This window comes from Xenopus laevis, chromosome 9_10L (assembly GCF_017654675.1).
Source record: "Xenopus laevis strain J_2021 chromosome 9_10L, Xenopus_laevis_v10.1, whole genome shotgun sequence".
Lineage (NCBI taxonomy): Eukaryota > Metazoa > Chordata > Amphibia > Anura > Pipidae > Xenopus > Xenopus laevis.
Window position 1 is genome coordinate 82333093 of NC_054387.1, and position 23292 is coordinate 82356384.

The 23292-nt window shown below is 36.7% G+C and overlaps 1 protein-coding gene across 3 annotated transcripts in view; it reads left to right on the forward strand.

The window, feature by feature from the left end:
• The first annotated feature begins 288 nt into the window (after window positions 1-288).
• Window positions 289-23292, forward strand: part of hdac4.L (histone deacetylase 4 L homeolog) — a 100031-nt gene continuing 77027 nt past the window's right edge. Inside the window, exons 1-2 of one of the 3 annotated variants that reach the window (XM_018236038.2) lie at window positions 289-679; window positions 20189-20362. In XM_018236038.2, the coding sequence (XP_018091527.1) occupies window positions 20341-20362 (22 nt within the window). In that variant the 5' untranslated portion in view covers window positions 289-679; window positions 20189-20340. The remainder of the gene's footprint in view (window positions 680-20188; window positions 20363-23292) is intronic. The other 2 variants (XM_018236039.2, XM_018236040.2) reach the window with 2 other exon arrangements.

Here is a 23292-nt window from a genome sequence, read left to right on the forward strand (position 1 = left end):
AAGCAAGGAAGTTACACAGCCCAAACCAAAACCTGCAGCTGCATCTCAGCACTGGTGTCTTTAAACCCGCCCACGGCGATGGTTAAAAGGTACAGACATTAAAAGAGAGACAGAGTCTATAAATAACTCGCCGTTTTATTGGCTGAAATGTAAACGCTATGGAACACGTGACGTAAACCTCTCTTCAAAGCTGGAGACCTCCCCAAGGGCCACACGCGGCGGAGCCTCTACTAACTGGCAGCTTAAATAGCCAATAATCATGTTTCAGCAGCTAGTTACCCCTTCACATATGATTAATTTGCTGGGCAAAGCAGAGAAGGCGGCGCCTGCAGAGCAATTGTAGCGATGCAAGCCGTCAGTCTCCGTCTGATTGACGTACTTTCTGTCCAATCAGCGCTAAATTGTCTCTCCCAAACTGCGCAACGACTGAATGGCTTTCATTCTACGTGAAAGGGCTTTACCTTGGATTGGCGTGGCCTTGGACCAATTAGCAAACAGAGCGCGGCTCGGCGCAGAGTGAGGAGGTGCGCGGGATGGCGGCTGCTTGTAGTCTTGGGGTACACAGTGGGGATTGAGAGATAAACAGGATAACGAAAAGAACTACGCCTGGGAGATAGGGAGCAACCCTGCAGTCATCGGGGGGAACAGAATACTCAAGTTGCCCGGTGAGGAGGCGCAGGTAATTGTCATGTGTGCATAGCCGGCTATAGTAGCTACCAGATGTGTGTGTCTGTGGAAGGAGTCTGTTTACCTGCACTAGGTGTCCCACTTATAATTGCCGCCGGGGTGAGGGGAACATTTTCTAAAGTGGGATTTTTAACGTTTACCCCCCCCCCCCCAAGAGCACACCCTTCTTATCAGTAAGCCAGAGAAAGTTACTTTATAATGTAAAGAGGGTAATGCTACATGGAGCTGTCTTATGGCAGAGAAAAGTGCCCATTGCCTTTGCCCCCTCTGTCAGTGGGGACTTTTGTACTGCCCTATGTTATATAGTGAATAAAGTACCCCTCTTGTAAAATATAAGGATATTATAAGTTCCAGAGGAGTTTCATGACCATGTAAAAGCACGAGGCCAAATGCCATGTGTTTTTATACAGGTCATGGAACTCCGAGGTAACTACTAATATCCTCATATTTTGCAACTGGGGGTACTTTATTATAATACACAAGTTTCAGTGAGTCATGTGACACAAATGACATCAGAACTGATGACATCAGAACTCACTGTTTTATAAGGATAATAATTTAAAAGATATTCATGGCTTTTGTGTATTATATAACTATAAACATCAGGGATGTCCCCAGCATCCTCCCAGCTGCTGAAGTGCAGCCCCCCAGCATCCCACTGATATAGCCGAGGGCTACAGGGGGGATATTCCTGCTTTGCATAGGTATAGAATGCAATAAACCTACTGCAATAAGCCTACTTAGGACAGGCCTATTGAGTGCAGCAGTTAAAACAGTAGCATGTTCTGGCTGAAGCATGTATACCCACCTAGTCACTGCTTAGATGGCATGTTGTAGCAGAACTTTCTTGCATTTGGAAACCTTCTATATCTGTCTGATAATGCATATACCCCAAGAAGCAGGGTACAGTTCAGCAACATTAGGGGCAGTTGTTGGCTAGAGCGTGAATTTGGCCCCTGGGAAGTCATTTTAAAAGTTAAAAGGAGGCTCTGCGAAGCCATGTGTGAACCGTTACATATGCAGCTTTATCATCTGCCGGCATTTTAGATTGGCAATTTAATGTTTCCCTTGTGATAAGCTGGTGTCACTGGGAAAATGCTCTCTGTAGCATTCATGAGGGAGTGTCTCATTGAAGCTCCTGATATAAGGGCTCTCCACTTTGGACTTTCAACAGCTTAAGTCCAATTTACCCTAGCAACCAGGCAGTGGTTTGAATGAGAGATTGGAATATGAATAGGAGAGGGCCAAAATAAAAATTAACAATATTGTAGCCTCGCATAGCAATAGTTTTCTGGCTGCATGGGTCACTGACCCTAGTTTGAAAGCTGGAAAAAAGCAGAAGAATACAGCAAATAATTCAGTACAAAGCTATAAAAAGTGAAGACCAATTGAAATTTTGCCATGCATGGAACATTCTATAATATAGTAAAAGTTAACCCCTTTAAACCTTCCACAGCAAAATATAGGCAAAACAGAGGACATGCTATATGTGTTGGAAAGGGGTGCAGTAGCAGATCCGAACAAAGTATATTGGTTTCTCTTACCTCCCACTGCATATGCTATTTATGTATATACTTCGATTTGTAAGAGTATTGCCTTTGGGCATTGATATTCTTGCTCACATTCTCACAGGAATGTAAACAATGTATACAAATAATGTTTGTTCATTGCCTGCTGCTTTTAAGCTATTATTGAACTACATTAACCAAAATCTCTTATCACCATGGATGCTCAGAAATGTATTTTCAACAATAGCTGGACAACTACAGTTTATGATCACTGGTGAATATCTATAAACGTGTGCATGTAACATTTTTTATGAATTGTTGTTTTAAAAAGTCTCTTTATAAGTTATTGTGCATCTCTGCAGCATATTGGGTTCATTTTGTTTTATCATGTGACATGGCTTCCTTTATTTTGCATGTTTTAGTATGTATTAGAATTATTGCTTCAGTGTATTAATGTTTTAGTTTTTTATTGGTAAGCTTTGTTTATAGTAAACTGTATAGGAATAGGAATAGGAAAACCATTGAAAAACAGGTTTGCCTCATGATGAATCGTGTTTACAGTTTTAATCTTAAATGCAGATGAATGCTTTAATACAAATACAAGCAATGTAGCAATGATATAAGAAATGATTGATCATTTCTACCTAAAAAATTAGTAAACATTTATATTAAAGTCTCTAAACAGCTCCCGAAATTACATTTGTTTTCCTACATTGAGACTGATGTTTTTTCTAAAGGACACTATAAGCTCTGATGGTTTGGCAATATTGCCACAAGAGCGGATTTTTCCTCAGATATGCCCATATAAAGTGGGTGATATCTGACTTAATATGATCGTTTGGCCCTATGTGTTAGATCAGCGCGAATAGGATCCATTGGAGTCCTTGATCTGACTGGCAAATCAAACCTGCCCAATCAACATCTAGCTGATTTTTAGCTAGATTTGAGTCGAATAGGCCCTGCAGATGGCCCCATACATATAGATAAGCTACTGAATCGGTCTAAAGGACCCAAATTTGTAGCTTAAATCTGCATGTGTATGCCCACCTTAAGTAATTAAAAATGGATTTAGGTAGCACTCATTTTATCCATTTTGAATTACTACATGTACAGCTGGTGGCTGAGCACGAGGAAGAAATTTCACGAAGGGGTAGTCTGGAGTGGCTATTCTCTTTGACTGTGTATGACCACCTGACAGAATCTGTGCTCTGTTGCCTGTGAAATCATGTGACCACTCCCATTTTCTGTCCACACCCCTAAATACCATGTCCATTTTACAAAACTTGGTAGGTAATGGAAAGTTTGAACGCATTTCTAGGGGGTTTTAGCGTCATGTTTTAGGCTGATGTGTTATTACAGTTTTGCTAATTAAGTTAAATTGCCTCATTTCAGGAGACCTGCTTATCTTAAATAGTTTCAATTGTATCTTTGATTATCTTACTAGTTACAAATGTAACTAAGTTCAAGTGCTGAGTATTCTGGGCTCTCTGCCAAAAAGCCTCTTAAGGCTTGATACAAAGTTTCTGGCGTCAGTGCCAGAGAGAAAAGAGAAACTCTGGACATTTCAGTAAGAATCTGGGACTGCGGGCTGAGCTTTCCTAATCGGGACTGTCCTGTGAAAAACAGGACATGAGGAGGTATGCTGAAATCGGTCACTTCCTTATATAGCATGATGATGTTCTACCCCCTTTAGTGTACTGACACTTCCTTCTCCTTTGAATAGGAAGTTGGTCAAAGAGTTGTCTACGGAGTATGCTTGCTGCCTCCTACTCCAATAGAAATCAGCTATGAACAGTAGATACCTCTTTGACCAACTTCCTGTTCAAATGGGAAGGAAAGCTTAATCTCAAATGGTCTAATAGGACCTTTTCTAAGAAACGTCAATACGTGAAGTAACTGTTGTTGACAGCACATCAGCACAGCACTGGGCCACAGCAAAGATTGTGAGGGCAGGAAACAAGAAGGTGGCACTCACTAGAATAGTACCCTGGGCCAGCTCTTTTTTCAACAAAGAATAGAACTGACCCGGGCTCTGAGGTAAGGTGTTATAATCACTGAGTAGTGCCTTACAAGTTGATGCTCCAGTGATTAAACATTTTTACTTATCTTTCAACCACTGTTGTGCATCCTTTTCAGTATCTAAGTTAGGTACACACCCCTTACATAAAGGACAGCAAGGGATAGGATTTTAGGGTAAGGGCACACTGGCAGATTCGGGGAGATTAGTCGCCCTGGCAACAAATCTCTTCTTCGGGGCGACAGTCTCCTCAAACTGCCTTCCCGCCGGCTAGAATGAAAAATCGCCAGTGAGTGCCATCCTGCTGGCGATTTTTCATTCTAGCTGGCGGGAAGATAGTGGAATGCAGTTCGGAGAGATTGTCGCCCTGAAGAAGAGGAGATTTGTTGCTGGGGCAACTAATCTCCCTGAATCTGCCTGAGTGCCCTTACCCTAAGATGAGCTGTTTATTATGTACCTGGAAAAGTCTTAGGTCTTGAGCATATCTTTGCTTTAATGTAAGTGCAGTTGTTTTGACTAGTAAAACCCTAACTGGCCATTGCTATTGGGTTTAAAAGGATGTGTTGGGGTCATTGGAATTGCATGGATTGTTTACTGTAAACCACTCATAGGCATCACTCAACCCTGTTAGCTTCAAGTAAATGTTCTAAGTAAAGTAATTCATTTACTTGGAGTAGTATGACAGATATGTGACCTGTTATCCAGAATGCTTGGGATCTAGATATGGGATCTTTCGCTAATTGGAATCTTCATACCTTAAATCTACTGCACATATCCCATGTGCAGTGTTTTCTGTCCACAGTTACTGTGGCATAGATGATCATCACCATGACTTCCACAAAATGCCAACATCACCTTAAAGGGGTTGTTCACCATTGAGTTAACTTTTAGTATGATGTACAGAGTGATATTCCGAGACAACTTGGAATTGTTTTTAATTTTTTATTATTTATATTGAAGACTAATTGAAAAGTTGCTTAGAAATGGCGATTCTGTAACATACTACAAATTAACCTAAAGGTGAACCACCACTTTAAATAAGGAGGGAATAAATGGTAAATAGCAATCCACTAGTATAATTTGAGCTAGTGTTAAGTAGATCCAAGCAGCCCATTATTGCCCTGTAATATCACCCTTCTTGGAACTTCCCATTAGAGTTTTAAAAAGTGCCCCAAACAAGTAACTTGAGTCCCTCTGCCTTCTGCCTTGCATGTGCCCAAGCCTATGCAATTGATCTCTGAGAATAGAAGTCAGATGAAAAAAAGTAGCAATTTTATTTACTAGGAAGTGCCTACAATTTTATAATTTTCAGAGATTTAATCTCTTGTTGTCCTTTAAAGGGGTTGTTTGCCTTTGAGTTAACTTTTAGTATGATTTAGAGAGTGATATTCTGAGACAATTTGCAGTTGTTTTTCATTTTTTTTTTATTATTTATAGTTTTTGAGTTATTTATCTTTTTATTCAACAGCTGTCCAGTTTATAGTTTCAGTAAGCTGGTTGCTAGATCCAAATGCCCTAGCAACCGTGCATTGATTTGAATAAGTGAGACTGATTGGAATATGAATAGGAGAGGCCTGAATAGAAAGATGAATATTAAAAATTAGCAATAGAAATACATTTGTAGCTTTATAGAGCATTTGTTTTTAGATGGGGTCAGTTATGCCCATTTATAAATTGGAAAGAGTCAAAAGAAGAAGGCAAATACAGTAATCTAAAGATGATACAAAACTAAAGGGGTGGTTCACCTTTGAGTTAAAATTTAGTATATTCTAGAATGGCTAATAAATTATAAGCAACTTTTAAATTGGTTGTCATTATTTATTTCTTATAGTTTTAAATTATTTGCATCCTTCTTAATGCTCTTTCCACAGCTTTCAAATGGGGGTCACTGACCCCATCCCAAAAACATGCTCTGTAAGTCTACAAAAGTTGCTACTTTGTATTACTCATCTTTCTTTTCAGGCTTCTCCTATTCATATTCTAATCAGTCTCACTTATTCAAATCAATGCACGGTTGCTAGGGCATTTGGATCTAGCAACCAGATTACTGAAACTATAAACTGGAGAGCTGTTGAATAAAAAGATAAATAACTCAAAACTATAAATAATAAAAAAAAATGCGTAGTTGATAAGGTCATTTAGACCATAGCAACCAGATTAAATAAAAAGCTAAACAGCTCAAAGACCACAAATAATAAATAATGAAAACCAATTACAAATTGTCTCAGAATATCACTGTCTACATTATACTAACAATTAATTGAAAGGTGAACAACCCCTTTAATAATGAAGACCAATTGTAAAGCTGCCTAGAATTGGTCATTCTATGACATATCAAAAGTTAATCAAAGGTGAACTACCCCTTTAAATGAGATTTGTGGATGTAATCTTCCAAAATCTATTGGTTGCAAAAGTGTGATTTTAAAGGGATCCTGTCATCAGAAAACATGTTTTTTTCAAAACGCATCAGTTAATAGTGCTACTCCAGCAGAATTCTGCACTGAAATCCAATTCTCAAAAGATCAAACACATTTTTTTTTTATATTCAAATTTGAAATCTGACATGGGGCTAGACATTTTGTCAATTTCCCAGCTGCCCCTGGTCATGTGACTTGTGCCTGCACTTTAGGAGAGAAATGCTTTCTGGCAGGCTGATGTTTTTCCTTCTCAATGTAACTGATTGTGTCTCAGTGGGGCATGGGTTTTTACTATTGAGTGTTGTTCTTAGATCTACCAGGCAGCTGTTATCTTGTGTTAGGGAGCTGTTATCTGGTTACCTTTCCCATTGTTCTTTTGTTTGGCTGCTGGGGGGGGAAAAAGGAGGGGGGTGATATCACTCCAACTTGCACTACAGCAGTAAAGAGTGATTGAAGTTTATCAGAGCACAAGTCACATGACTTGGGGCAGCTGGGAAATTGACAATATGTCTAGCCCCATGTCAAATTTCAAAATTGAATATAAAAAAATCTGTTTGCTCTTTTGAGAAATGGATTTCAGTGTAGAATTCTGCTGGAGCAGCACTATTAACCGATTCATTCTGAAAAAAATGTTTTTTCCCATGACAGTATCCCTTTAAGTTTCCCTCATTTTTTCTGTTCCATGGGGGTTCTAATGTAGGTTGAATCTCAGGAATAAAATAGGACATGCCTGCTGTTTACAATGGGTATCAGATAGGATCTGTGCTGTTGTGACAGCTCTGGTATAAAGATAGCTACAATCTCAGCCATATAGCAGGACTGGACTGCTGCCTAGGTTACTATCACATCTGGCATTTTCCTCATTGGCTGATAAAATGGCATTTGCTTATGCCCACTGTGTCTCTGTAGAAAGAAATTGTAAATCGTGCAAAGCATTCCAGCAGCCTAAATGAATTCTGGAATCCATTCTATAATTACTATTGGCCAAATGTACATGTGGAAGGGCCAGGGTTGGCCTGGGCAGCCAGTTGAAAGATTGCAATGGGCCTGTTTTGAGAAATAAGCCTGACTGGGGTCGTGCAGCAAATTGGGGTCTGTGCCATGTCTAACTGACTGTATATTCTGGCTGCTGTTTTCCTGTGTGATCTGCAAATGGCTCCTCCCGTGGCTTGCCCCTCCACTCTACTTAAATTGGCCTGCTGGCCTGGGGCCCACCCCCAGTAGCTGGGAAATTACAAAACAAATGTTCAAGCCAAGCAAGTGCACATGGGCGCAAGTTCAATTGCTGCAACTAGTAGAACAAGACTGCAAACCATTCTTGTGCTGACAGTCTAACTGCACCTTTCATAATCACATCTACTGATTGCTTTGCTATTCCCGTCTGATAAGTGACTTGCCCAAACTGCTCTCTGATTTGTGGGAGACAAAAGCCTGTCAGAATATACTTCACTTATTAGAAAGTAATCGTTAATCATTTATTGCAAGAAGCACTAAGCAAGGGTTCTAGCAGCCAGGCTAATAGAACGGGCCCATGGCCTACCAGTGTGACAGCAAAAAAAAAAAAAAAAAGCTATTCCAGTGCTTCAAGGTGTATTGATTGCTGTGGTTTTCCTGCGGTAGATCACAGCTAGCACTCATTCTTGGATGGTTAACCCTTTGAGTACCAGTTTACTGTTTTTGAACATTTTGTGGTCTTTGGAGGTATTTCCTTAAAGGGGAGGTTCACCTTTAAGGTAACTTTTCGGCCAATTCTAAGCAACTTTTCAATTGGTTTTCATTTTTTTTTATTTTTTTTTTTTATATATTTGCCTTTTTCTTCTGACTCTTTGCAGCTTTCAAATGGGCGTCGCTGACTCTTCTAAAAAAAAACAAATGTAAGGCTACAAATGTATTGTTATTGTTTTATTACTGATCCTTCTATTCAGGCCCTCTCCTATTCATATTCCAGTCTCTTATTCAAATCAATGCATGGTTGCTATGGTAATTTGGACCCTAGTTACCAGATTGCTTAAGATGCAAATTGATGAGCTGCTGAATAAAAAGCTAAATAATTCACATCTTCACTAATAAAATTGTCTCAGAATATCAATCTCTACATCATACTAAAAGTTATCTTAAAGGTGAACAACCTCTTTAAAGGAATTTTAGGAAAACTATGATTATTTTTATTTAAGTGTAGTTTTCTTAATCTTGCTGAATTTTGCATAATTGTTCTTTTGTTACAATATATTTTTCTAATTTACTAAAAAATCAAAACTGGCACTTTTCCCTCATAACGAAAAATATCTCAAACACATTTTATTATAAGATGTTACAACAAAACAAAATGTCCAATGCAAAATGTATAGTTTTATGCAACTTCCTGATGTTTATAGATCAAAGTCTTCCTTAACACAATGCAGAATTTTCAAAACACCATTTCAGAGATGAGCATAAATTACACTGTAAGGCCAACAAGGTGCCTAACAGTAAGCTGGCATCTGTAAATATATTTTTTTTGGAAAATAGACATTCTGATGAATTCAAATACTATTACTTTCTGTAAATCTTTTCTACAATTTATGTTTCTACAATTTCTGATCATGCTTACTTTACAGCATTTTATCTGCCGCATGATCTTAGGAAAAAAGTCAAAACATAATAAATATGAATGCCAGAAGTTTTCGGTACAGTTTGATATTCATAGAATTGCCCAACTATGTGTGCAAAAATATACCTTGTTCATGTTGTTTCATGACTGATGCTAGTGCAAACAAAACCTGCATGCTGGCTACTTTTTATGTATATTAAAAGCTGCTAGCAATAAAATTACATAAAACATGGGTAAGTATCTTTATGCTCCAGACTAAGATACTGAAACTGTTGCTTAAAACTAACCTTACAGTATCTTATCTCCCACATGTCATCATTAGGTACAAAGATTTTCCTAAATATGAAAAGAGATCTTTTGAGCAGCATGATGCACAGTATGTAATGGTTTACCAAAGTATTTTGCATATAGAGACTCCAGTGTGACAATTGTGCATTTGCAGTATTAAAAAAATATATTTACTTTTATCTTTTAGTAAATAGGGTTTATTGAACTTTTATTTTTGAAAGCATAGGCATATAAAAAAAGCACAGTGCTAAACTAAATTGACCTGTTGGATAGCTCGGTATTTGTGTGACCGTGGGAGGTTGCTACAATGATGATGTGCTTCACTGAAACTTCTTTAAAGACTGGCATTGGCATTGGATGAGCTCACCCTGGCAAGTATTGATGTCTCTTGTTTGCACTGCCATCAAATTTCACCCCCTGACTTTTCAAGTCTTCATCTTCAGCACAAAGTTACTTTACTAATTCAATTCATTTTATGTACGTCTGTTTAGTGATTCCTTTGTGCTATGCAGGGGGTTTGGTTTCTTCTCTCACTTAGGAGTTTTCTCTTCTCCACCTGTCTTACTTCTCTTCTTTACATTGCCTTGGAGAGTCATTTTTAGAAGCTTGATTGATACAAATATTTCTAATTTCCCCATTCCTTTAGTTTATAGTACGATATATTTACTTTATTTTTGTATTATGATGTTCATGTATTCAACTTTAACCTCCTCAAATGTCACTGTCTCAATTATAAAAAATAATAATTGTATGACATGGGGCACCTATAAATTATTCCATGGCAATTTCCAGCTAATCTCTGCGCACAGTTTACATTTCTAACCAGCTGCCTCAATGATTAGCAGCATACTAAAAGCTTCTCTCAGGCATGCTGGGTGGACAATATTGACAGGGAGCAAGCAGTTAAAAATGCTTCTTTATTTGTGTATAAAAACAAATATCCCACATCCTTACTACTGAATCTAAAGTGTTTGTGGACACTCATGTCATTTAAGGGGTTGTTCACCTTTAAATAAACTTTTAATACTTTTAGAGAGAATGCTATTCTGAGACAATTTGCAACTGGTTTTAATTTATTTTTTGTGGTTTTTAGCTTTTCATTCATCAGCATTCCAGTTTGCAGTTTCAGCAATCTGCATGCATTGATTTGTATAAGGGACTGACTGGTCTAGATGGAAAGATGAATAATAAAAAGTAGCAATAAAAATACATTTGTAGCTTCACAGAGCATTTTTTTAGATGGTGTCGGTGACCCCCCATTTCTAAGTTGGAAAGAGTCAGAAGAAGAAGAAGAAGGCAAATAGTTAATAAACTATGAAAAATGAAAAAAGGCCAATTGAAAAGTTGTTTAGAATTAGCCATTCTATAACATACTGTAAGTTAACTTAAAGGTGAACCACCCATTTAATCATAATTAGAAGCAATCATTAGATTGTATGTCCTTTTTGGATCCTTGCTAAATTAAGATATTTTCTAATTAGCCAATTGTCCTGGAGTTATCTTACTTGTATGCTTTTCGTTTTGTAATGATTGCTTTTGGCAAAAAGAGTGTACTTAAAAAGTAGATTTCTATTGTACTCCTGAGTACACTGGATTATGTAATAATTAGATAATTGTGTGTACTGAAAGGACCTCTACAACATTATTATTTATATAACATAATTGTATAATATCTGGGGACTGTTCAGGTTTTTACGCCATTATAAAATTTACTGTGCTATACTGAAAGTTTTCACAAAAGCACATATGGGTCAGAATTAACAGTGCTGAACCCTATTTGTCCAGGAATTTGGGGGAATTTTTTTTAAAATCATCTAGGATCCATTATCCAGAAACCCATTATACAGAAAGCTGTGACATATGGAAAGGCCATCTCCCTTAGACTCCATTTTAATCAAATAATTCAAAATTGGAGTTATCTTTTCCTCTGTAATAATAAAACATTACCTTGTACTTGAACCAGACTAACATACTGTATAATTAATCCTTATTGAATGCCAAACAGTCCTATTGACATTATTTATTGTTTAATTCACTTTTAGTAAACTTAAAGTATGGTGATCCAAATTACCAAAGGAAACCTTATCTAGAAAACCCCAGGTCCTAAGTATTCTGGATAACAGGTCCCATACCTGTACAACTGATTCTTACTCTGCAAAATAATATGGATTCTGGCATAGATAATTAGATGACTAACAGTCCTTTCATCCATATATTTCTATACCATATCTATTCTTCAGCATATATTTCCAGACATTGAATGCTCTAGTAAGGTCTGCTGTCCAAGGTGCTGTAGAATTTGTTTTTCCTCACAGTGGCCACCATTAGTGTACACGTAGGTATTCTAGTATTATGTTATAATTCTGTTATCATCACATATATAATATCCATATGTTTCGTTAACCCAGACAAAAAAATTGCCATTTTCAATATTTACATTTTGTCTTTAAAACTACAAAAATCAAATCTCTTGTTTACCTAAATACAGCTAACCCTCTACTGGTGGAGAGTAGCCACTTATAGACAACTCTCTCCAGCTCTTATTGTGTTGTTATAAAGCAGGGATCAGGAACCTTGGCTCTCCAGCTGTTAAGGAACTACAAGTCCCACAATGCAATAATGGAGCCTTTTGAAGGAGTCTAAAGGCAAATGCATTGTGGGACTTGTAGTTCCTTAACAGCTGGAGAGCCAAGGTTCCTGATCCCTGTTATAAAGGATAGTCGAGCATCAACACAGACTCCATGTTCACATGGAGAAATATTTTATCGGTATTGCCATCGGTATAAAATGAAACCAAACTGTAGTGGGTGCTTAGTCATTAAGTTTCACAAATCTTTTATTATTTTCTTAAAGGGAAAGCTGTCGGCGACCTGCATCATGACTGTGTTGGGTTCAGACTGTGGGTTGGGGAAACTAACAAATTGTTTACTATTAAAACAACTATCTGAAATAATATTTGTGAAACAGGTTTTTCAATATTTGCTATACTTTTAGTGAATTTCTTTAGAATCTTAGCAGTTCTGATTTACATGTCTTATAAACCTCCCAAGTTTTAACTAAATTTCCAATTACTGCATGAATCCTCCTCTAATTTTTTAATTTAAAAATGTGTGTGTTTGTATATATAATTTTTTTTATATTAAAAAAAATAAAAGTATATATATGTAGAAAAACACTGCTAAAATCCTAAGAAAATGATATTGCTGGAAAATCTTTTGACAGCAATGAAACTAGTATTCTAAGTATTCCTTGCATTGCAATCTTGATTAGCAAACAGTTCCTTGAAGCACAAGGTACCTACAGACTAATAGGTTTTTAGGGCAGATGTCTGTAGATGCACCCTCAGAGTTTGTTTGATTCTGTCATACTCCTCAGTAGGATTCAGATTTGAGATTGAATTGCAGGTGATCTGTCCAAACTGCAGATTGCATCTACTTCAACCTTGACACCAGATTCAACCAGGTTGCATTGGTGGGTGAGCAAGTAAGAAGAGTCACACCTCATCTTCAGTTACATTAGATACAAGGCAGACACATGGGCAGGTGGTAGCCAATTCAAAACTAGCTAAATAAACTCTTTGTCTCTGAATTTAAAGGGGTATACTGAATTTGAAGGGGCATATGTTGAGTACTTGCCATTGTATTATACACCTGAAAAATTATTAGGAATGTACTTTGAATGGTGCATTCTTTTCTACTTCAATAAAAAAATACATTGCTTTCAAACAGAACCCAAAAACTGCAGTTGTACTGTTTCCATCCCCTATACTTAGATGTCTGTTTGACCTAAAGAAAAGGCATATGATGAGTTACATTGAATGAATGTGCAGTGAACAACATCCCTAGCATTCTGGATAACAGGTCCCATACCTGTACTTAGTGTGTGCTTTTGCCCTAAGGTAGCGTCCGAAAGCAGGCTAGCTTAAATGATATGTATGCAAATAGAGCCAGTAGGGTGCTCGAGGGGTAAATGTGTTATTAGCTTTTAGCCATACACTTGTTCGTTTACAACTGTGTAGAGCATATGTGTAACCGTGTTTTAAGCAAAGTCAAGCTAATCATTTTATGCGGTTATGGATTTAAAGCTCTGTTGAGGTATGGAAACGCTTATACATGTCTAGAAACATTACACTGTGCTATTTGCTTTCTACAGAACTTCTGTTTTGCATTAGAAATCCTTTGGGATGCTATAAATTGAGGAATTGACTTGTGTTCCTATGGGGTTTCTGGATGCGGCTTCCATTATATTTACTGAGATTTAAACAGTAATTTTTCAGTATTTATATCTGTGCATAATGTAGTTATACTTCTAAATTTTTTTCACTCGTGTGGCATTCATTAGGAAACGGTTGTATTTATTCTGCTGTTCTGGAATTTCCCTGTCTGAAAGTATTTTCACCAATATATTGTGGGCAACTTAGGGAAAATAATTGCTAGTTGATTCAGTCCTACGACCCGTCGGCACCCATTCTCTGTGTTGTAATCCAATCGATCAGCCCTAGGGCAGAACATTCGTATTAGCCCAATATTGCCCCGCCGTTGGTGGTCATATCGGGGAAAGATCCGCTCGATTTTAACAAGATATTAACGAACAACTGTATGGCACACCTTCTTGTACTTTAAAACACCTATAAGATAAGCAAAATTCCATTTTGAACAGACAATTCTTACTATCAAAACCATGAAGGAGGTAAAAAAAAAAAACTTGGATTCTTAAAGGCAGCACATATTTTTTCCTTCCTAGATTTTCATAGTTTGCAATTGTTTCCTTCTTCCTGCATTATATCTTAAAGGGATTCTGTCATAGGAAAACATGTTTATTTTTTTTCACAACACATCTGTTAATAGTGCTTCTCCAGCAGAAATCTGCACTGAAATCTGTTTTTTAAAAGATTAAACAGATTTGGTTTTTATATTTCCAAAACAATGTTGTTAGTTTCCCATACATATATAATGTTTATATAATAGCTGTCTTGGGAAATCTGACATTTTGGCCATGCTATTGGTGGTAGGAATCAAATTGCCATTTATTGTAGTTTTTTTTGTTCTATTTTTATGTAAAGATTGAGCATTTATCTGCATTTTTATGGTGACTTTTTAAAGCATAAAATTATTATTAAATGGGTTGTTCACCTTCCATAAATAAAGAATTTTTCCAATTACTTTCTATTTTAAATGTGTTACTGTTTTTCTAATATTGAAGTGAAAAGTTTCATTTTTCACCTTCTAAAGTAGCTTTGAGGGAGGGGGGTCGCCGACTCTCTAAACTGTTCTAAATTGATAAATTTAGTTGATACGTTTCTTATCTTTGGCTCTACTGAGCTAATATCTGGGTTCCATCAATGATAGCTGTTAGAATTGATATAATAGGTGCTAATATTCCAGAGATGCTGCTGAAAAATGTATCGACTAAATGTTGCAAAATTGTAACCGTTTAGAGTCTGTGCCTGAATTACTGAGCTGCCTGACTCAAACGCCAGAGACAGGGACATTCAAATTTAAACTTAGATTTTGAAAAAACAGTGAAAAATGCAAAGCAATTGAAAAAAGTCTTTATTTCTGGTGAACAATCTGAAAACAATTGAACTGAAAAAAGTGTTTGGAACACCATTTTTTTATAATCGGAAGGCTGTGCAAGTTTATTATACGTGTATAGCATGACCATACTTGCTCTTCGTGGCAAGTGGCTTAGGATGCAGTAAAATTGACTGATTTTTGGGTTTAAGCATCAATAGTATACAGCATTAAATATTTGTGATCTGTGGTTTTAAATGTGAATTATCTTGTGCTTTTGCTGCTTGGTTTAAGGCAGCTGTTGTGTGTAAAGCTTCTAAAGTATCTCCTTTATGGAGTTATGAAACCTGTAAATGCCACAAATGTGTAAATTAGCTAGTGTTGGGGCCCTCTGCTTATAAATATGAAAAAGATCCTCATGGTTTCTATACAGTTTTTGTTGGTTAATATCTCTGCATTAGTTATTTCTGCATTTCTTTCCGTTAAAACCGCCATCTTGGGTTCTGGATGCATCATGATTGTTTGTTTTCAGTGGACCCTTGTTAAAGTATAGTAAACCTCTTCTATTTCTGGTATCCTTGGCCTAAAATATTGATAAGTCCACTCTTGTTAGACCTGGCAAATAGCAATTGAAAAAAGTCTTTTTTCTGGTGAACAATCTGAAAATAATTGAACTGAAAAAAGTGTTTGGAACAACCCCTTTAAACTTGCCTGAATGCATTGCTACTTTTAGATTGCAGCTGATATACATGGGAACAATAACTGGACTACTTGGAAAATCCCCCTGGAAATGTTGGCATTGTTTGCTTACCTGTCAAGGCAAAGGTGGCACATTTACAATTAATCGAATTGATTAATATTTGGCCATTTGGGCAATCTAAAAGGAATATTTGGCCATTTGGGCCATGGTTGATAAGCCAGAATAATGTAACTGGTATCTGCCAACTTTGTTTGGAAACTTGAGATGTTGCCTCTCTTTAACTGTTTTTTATTGTAACTTTGGCCCATTTCGTTGGTGTAAAATAATGCTATAAAAATCAGTTTTGATCTAGTGTACTGTTATTTATAAATATGTGCAAGGATCATTTTACATGAGGGATTAAGGTGCATTGTCAGCTTGCAATTCCTTTGCATGCATTTTATTTTAAAAGCCATTGACTTAATATGCCATTAATTTTGCACTGATAAAACAGCTACATGTAAGGGCCCTTTCAGGTGCATGTTAATTCAACCTTATGTACAAGATCATATTTAAAGGACAACTATACCCCCCAAACAATGTAGGTCTCTATAAAAAGATATAGCATAAAACAGCTCATATGTAAAATCCTGCTTCATGTAAATAAACCATTTTCATAATAATATACTTTTCTAGTAGTATGTGCCATTGGGTAATCATAAATAGAAAATTGCCATTTTAAAAAATAAGGGCCACCCCCTGGTATCGTAGGATTCACTGTACTCACAAACATACCAACAAACCATACATGTTAGGTCACATGAGCCAATTAATAGACAGAGTTCTATCTTTTGCTTCCACACTTCTTCCTGTTACAGTTAGAGTTGTAGTATTTCTGGTCAGGTGATCTCTGAGGCAGCACACAGACCATCACGAAATGGTGGCTCAAGGCAAGAGATGCAAAAGGGCAATATTTACTTAAATATATATTCCAGTTTGGTAAGATTCTTTAATATGCCACTTAATATGATATGAACTATCTGTTGCTTAAGTGTTCATTTTGGGGGTATAGTTTTCCTTTAAACAGACGTGAAAAACTTTAATATGATTTATTGGATAAATAAAATTAGGCTAAAATCAATTAAGCCCTGTTAATTCATTAAAGTGGCCTTTTTCTCAAATTGTTTACATTATTTGAATACAGAACACAGAATTGCCCTTCAGCCCTGTTGACTTTAATGGTTAAACCAGCTCTGAGATGTGTGTAAAATAACTGTATATTTCTGTAGTCCATAAAATACCCCAATAACCCCCTTTTTAACTCTGCATTGGATTTTGCTTGCTGATATCAGGAATGGTATTGAATGACAAGGAAAGCTTGACGCACTTGGGATGGGGGGCAGTTTGATAGGCACCTCAGTGACTAATCATTAGCCTGATCTGTTCTCCTGTTCTGTAAAAAAAAAAGTCAGCGTCCAGGAGCAGGTTTGAGCAGGGTGAGCGTCCTCCATCTTCACAGCCGTCCCCTGCACAGAATTCTGTGCCTTCTTTGGAGTTTTCATGATATTGCCTGGGTTTGCTACATTTAAAGGAATTGTTCAGTGTAAAAATAAAAACTGGGTAAATAGATAGGCTGTGCAAAATAAAAAATGTTTCTAATATAGTTAGTTAGCCAAAAATGTAATGTATAAAGGCTAGAGTGATTTGATGTATAACATGTCAGTCTGAATACTACTTCCTGCTTTTCAGCTCTCTTGGTTTACACAGACTGGTTACCCTGGCTACCAGGCAGTAACCAATCAGAGACTTGAGGGGGGGCCACATGGGTCATTTCTGTTGCTTTTGAATCTGAGCTGAATGCTGAGGATCAATTACAAACTCACTGAACAGAAATGTACCATGTGGCCCCCCTTCAAGTCGCTGACTAACTCAGAGTTATAGAGCTGAAAAGCAGGAAGTTGGATTCTGGCTGGTTTATTAGACATCTGTTCACTTTATATATTACATTTTTGGCTAACTAACTATATTAGAAACATTTTTTATTTTGCACAGCCTGTCTATTTACACCGGTTTTATTTTCACACTGAACTGTTCCTTTAAGGGTGGTGGCAGACAAGGCTACTGGGAGAGATTAGTCGCCCAGCGACAAATTGCCTCTTCTTTGGACAAATAATCTCCCCTAAATGCCTTCCCGCCGGCTAGACTGTAAATAGCCGGCGGGATGGCACTCAGATTTCTTCGTTTTCTGAAGTCATCCGAAGTTGCCTCAAGAGGAAACTTCGGGCTACTTCGGAAAACTGAAGCGATCCGAGTGCCAGATAGTGTCAATATATTGAGCCAATATATTGGCTCATATATTGTCCCAAATATTTGTGTTCACTGTATACACCCATTTATTGTACAGCACTGCAGAATATGTGATAAAAATAACTAGATTGTGATAGGAAATACTAGCACATCTAAGATATATGTTTGAGATTTACTCTGTAGGCTTTGAATTTAACCATATGTACTTTACTGTAAAGGTGAGCTGTAGCATGCTTAAGGATCTTTTTTTGTCTTGCTATATAGGTTGCCAGGCATCTTGACAACAGGTAGTAATTCAAAGGGGTTGATACAGAACTGCAGTAGGACATATGAACCGTTGCTAAGTACACTGTGTGGGTGTTAAATTTTGTCATCTAGAACTGGACCAGCCTTCTTATCTTTCTGCTGTTGACTTTCTGCAGTAGGATGCTCATGTTCAGCAAGGGATGAATTCACGCCGAGCATCGTACAACACTTCAAAATGGTTGCCAGGGTGACTGAAAAGTATTTTCTTCAATCCAGTTTTTTCCTCCAGACAGGCTGCAATTTAAACCTTCATAATAATTATTTGGCACTGTGTGAAGTTTCTGTACAGACTCTGTACACATTTCTCTTGTGAGTGGGCAGAGTTGGGCTGGCTTACAGATCACCCAGCACTTGTGAAAGAGCTGTAATGAGCTTGTGACATTGCCTAAGCTCCCTGTTAAACACAGCCATCAGAGCAACACAGCAAGAGTTGTCTGTACAAATCGTTTTTTTCCCTGTGACATTATTTTACAGTCTATTGATATCATCTTTTTTTTTTCTTTCATACAATCTTTTATATGCTCCAGGTGTAACTGACTGTAAAGAGACCTAATGCTGGTAAATTGGTCGCAAGTGGCTTTCATATAATCGGAAGGCTGTGCAAGTTTATTATACGTGTATAGCATGGCCATACTTGTTCTTTGTGGCAAGTGGCTTAGGATGCAGTAAAATTGACTGATTTTTGGATTTAAGCATCAATAGTATACAGCATTAAATATTTGTGATCTGTGGTTTTAAATGTGAATTATCTTGTGCTTTTGCTGCTTGGTTTAAGGCAGCTGTTGTGTGTAAAGCTTCTAAAGTGTCTCCTTTATGGAGTTATGAAACCTGTAAATGCCACAAATGTGTAAATTAGCTAGTGTTGGCGCCCTCTGCTTATAAATATGAAAAAGATCCTCATGGTTTCTATACAGTTTTTGTTGGTTAATATCTCTGCATTAGTTATTTCTGCATTTCTTTCCGTTAAAACCACCATCTTGGGTTCTGGATGCATCATGATTGTTTTTAGTGGACCCTTGTTAAAGTATAGTTAACCACTCTTATTTCTGGTATCCTAAAATGTTGATAAGTCCACTCTGGAGCATGTTATCATTTTATTATTTTACAGGGCCAAAGTCGTTAATAATTGTAAATCCATTATATGGAATTACTAAGAACACACCTGTCTTTATCTCCTGCAAAGGAAAATGCATTATTGTTGGATTTCTGTTATATCCACAGTTTTAATAGGTTTTGCTTTAAGCAAAGTATTTAGACTATATAAACTTTGCTTTGTAGATAGATATATTGTATATAGATGTCTTAATTCTTCAAAACATAATCTTGCCAGATTATAGTTGGCAAACTGTTTTTTTTGTTTTTTTTTTTAAACCTGACCAAAAAAAAAAAATGCAATTGATGCAAAAAGACACATTTGTGATAAAGGCCATGGCAATGATTTTTTAACCTTGATGTACAGAATCCCCTTACTTGAAAATGAGCCATCTTATCTGGTGTGGGGGGAACCATTAAACATTGCTTGAAGTGTGTCAAATAAACACTGCATCTATGTCTTTTTTTTAAATTATAAAAAACGTTATTTGGAATCCATACATTAATAGCACTTTTGTTCAGTTTCCATTGTAATCTAATGGTAACAGCAAACATCCAACGGTCATAAAAAGAAATTCACAATGCATATTTTCCCTACTTGTACTGTAATTTGTTCAGCAGTGATCATTTTGCTTTTTGTCTATTGTACTTTAGCTATATCAAGTTTAACGTCACATGCAGTTACTGGTAATTGTAATGGTCAAAATCAAATATTCATTTGTCAAATACATCAAATACATTTTAGGTATTTTAGTTAAGTAAACTCTTCTTTTTCCTACTACAGGTGTTTACCTTGGAAAGTCCCTCTCTGTGGCTTCATGTTGGCCTTTCCGGATTTTCTTATTCCTGAGAATTTTCTTTCCTGCATTTGTGTTGGGTCAGCCTTGGTTTGGAGTACTCTGGTTTTGATTGCTAGTGGAATTGTTGTGGCCTGCCATGAGCTCCCAGACTCATTCAGGTAGGTTTAAATGCTTTATTGTGGTTTAGAGTGCGTACACGTCCTTAGAGAACTGTGTATGATCAAGATTAGTGATGGGTGAATAAATTCGCCAGGCACTAATTTGCGGTGAATTCCCTTGTTTCGCCGGTGGCGAATAAATTTGTGAATCTCTCACAAAAATTTGCTATTCACGAATCTCTCGCAAAAATTCGCTGGTGAAAATTCATCTGCGGCAATTTCCGATTTTCAAGTTTTTTTCGAAATGCTCAATTTTTTCGTGATAAGGTTCAAATTGCTCGATTTTTGCGTGAAACCGTCAGAATTTCACAAAATTTTCGTGAAAACTTCAGAATTTCACGACATTTTTGTGAAAACGTCCGAATTTCACGACATTTTCGTGAAAACGTCCGAATTTCACAGATTTTTCATGACCACCTCCGAATTTCACTAATTTTACGCAAATTTTTCGGGAGAGATTTGCCCATCACTAATCAAGATAGTTAAAGGGATCCTGTCATCGGAAAACATATTTTTTTCAAAACGCATCAGTTAATAGTGCTACTCCAGCAGACTTCTGCACTGAAATCCATTTCTCAAAAGAGCAAACAGATTTTTTTTATATTCAATTTTGAAATCTGACATGGGGTTAGACATTTTGTCAATTTCCCAGCTGCCCCTTGTCATGTGACTTGTGCCTGCACTTTAGGAGAGAAATGCTTTCTGGCAGGCTGCTGTTTTTCCTTCTCAACGTAACTGAATGTGTTGCAGTGAGACATGGGTTTTTACTATTGAGTAGATTTACCAGGCAGCTGTTATCTTGTCTTAGGAAGCTGCTTCTCTGGTTACGTTCCCATTATTCTTTTGTTTGGCTGGTGGGGGGGGAGGGAGGGGGTGATATCACTCCAATTTGTAGTACAGCTGTAAAGAGTGACTGAAGTTTATCAGAGCACAAGTCACATGACTTGGGGCAGCTGGGAAATTGACAATATGTCTAGCACCATGTCAGATTTCAAAATGGAATATTAAAAAATCTGTATGCTCTTTTGAGAAATGGATTTCAGTGCAAAATTCTGCTGGAGCAGCACTATTAACTGATGCATTTTGGAAAAAAAAAATTTCCCATGACAGTATCCCTTTAAGATAGATTTTTTATTTTTTTTTAACTTTTGTTGTGCTTATTACTGTTAAACGGGTTGTTTGCCTTCCAACACATTGTTCAGTTCAATTGTCAGTTAACCAGAAATGAAGACTTTATTCACTTGCTTCCCATTTTCTATTTATGAAAGTTTTTTTAATACTGAAGTGTAAAGTTTCATTGTTCACGTTCGTATGTCATATTTCTAAAACAACTCTTGGGGGGTCGCCAACTCTGTAAACTGTTTTAAGTTGATACATTTCTAATCTTTAGCCCTGTTGAGCAGAATCCTTGAATTTTAATAAAGGCAGCTGTTAGAATTGATACAATAGTTGCAAATACTCCAAAGATATTGCTGAGAAATCTATTGTAGCAGTTCAGAATGCAATTGAATTAATGAGCTGCCAGACTGAAACACCAGAGGCAGGAACATTTTTCCTGATGTCTGATGAACAATCTGAAAACAACTCAACTGAAAAAAAAGTGTTTGTAAGGGGAACAACCTAAGTTGCAGCTGATTGGAAGATGGGATTTGTTTATACTGAACTCCAGTAAAAAGCCATCTTGATTATTGAGCAAGTTAGTCGAATTAAAAACATCCATTAATGATTTATAATAAAGGAAAAAGTGGATTTTTTAAATTAAAAGAATAGCTGAACTGCCTTTTCAATAAAAGTCCTGTTTATTGTGCTCATGTTGAAGAAAAAAAAAATAAATAAAAAAAATATATATATATATATATATATATATATATTAGGGATATACTGAATCCACTATTTTGGATTCGGCTGAACCCCTGAATCCTTCACGAAGGATTCAGTTGAATACCAATCTGAACCCTAATTTGCATATGCAAATTAGTTGTGAGAAGGGGAAAACATGTTTTACTTCCTTGTTTCGTGACAAAAAGTCATGTGATTTCCCTCTCCGTCCCTATTGCATATGCAAATTAGGGCTCGGATTTGGTTCGGCCGGGCAGATTGATTCGGTGCATCCCTAATAAATATATATATATATATATATATATATATATATATATATATATATATATATATGGGAATGATAGAGATCACACTCGCAGGTCTTAAAAAAATCGCTAGCAATTGTCCACAAATAAAAATACATTTATTTTTTCTAAGACCTGCGAGTGCAATCTCTATCATTCCCATAACATTCATCTTCATCGAGGACTGCACCCAGGCATAAGTGACTACATTATCGTGAGTGCCGTTTTTTTTTTTTTCAAGCATGAAATATAGAACTTATATGAATTTGTACAATAAAATATATGTGTAGACCATGCTGTATTCATTTTAGGTATTTGTCGACCAGGTTACTGAATGCTGACCCTGTCCACTAGTAAGCCGTAAGCTACTTAAACCATTCATATAAAGCAGAATCCTCTGCAAAGTTTATATTTAGCCCGTCAGAAGCTCATTCCTTCAATGGTAAACTCTTTCCTGAAGAACAGTGGTACTTGTTTGTGTATTCTAATGTTTGATAAGTAGATGATAGTTGACATGACAATTGGTAGTAATAAATACTGACAGAACAGGTGTTCTTGTCAATAAAAAGTTTTCTTTTTATAACTATAATTGCCTGAACTGTGTAACTTATTTTCAAAACAGACTTCATAAACTTTGTGCTTAATGATGGTGTCATACAGCTTTATATTCTTTTTATTTACCCACTATTTTACTAGATGCACCCTTAATTTTATGGTTTAACAGAGGTTGAATAATAAGGTTTTTTTTTTTATTGTTTTGATAACAAGATTCAAGTATGTTACATGAATGGGAAGCAATACAAGGGC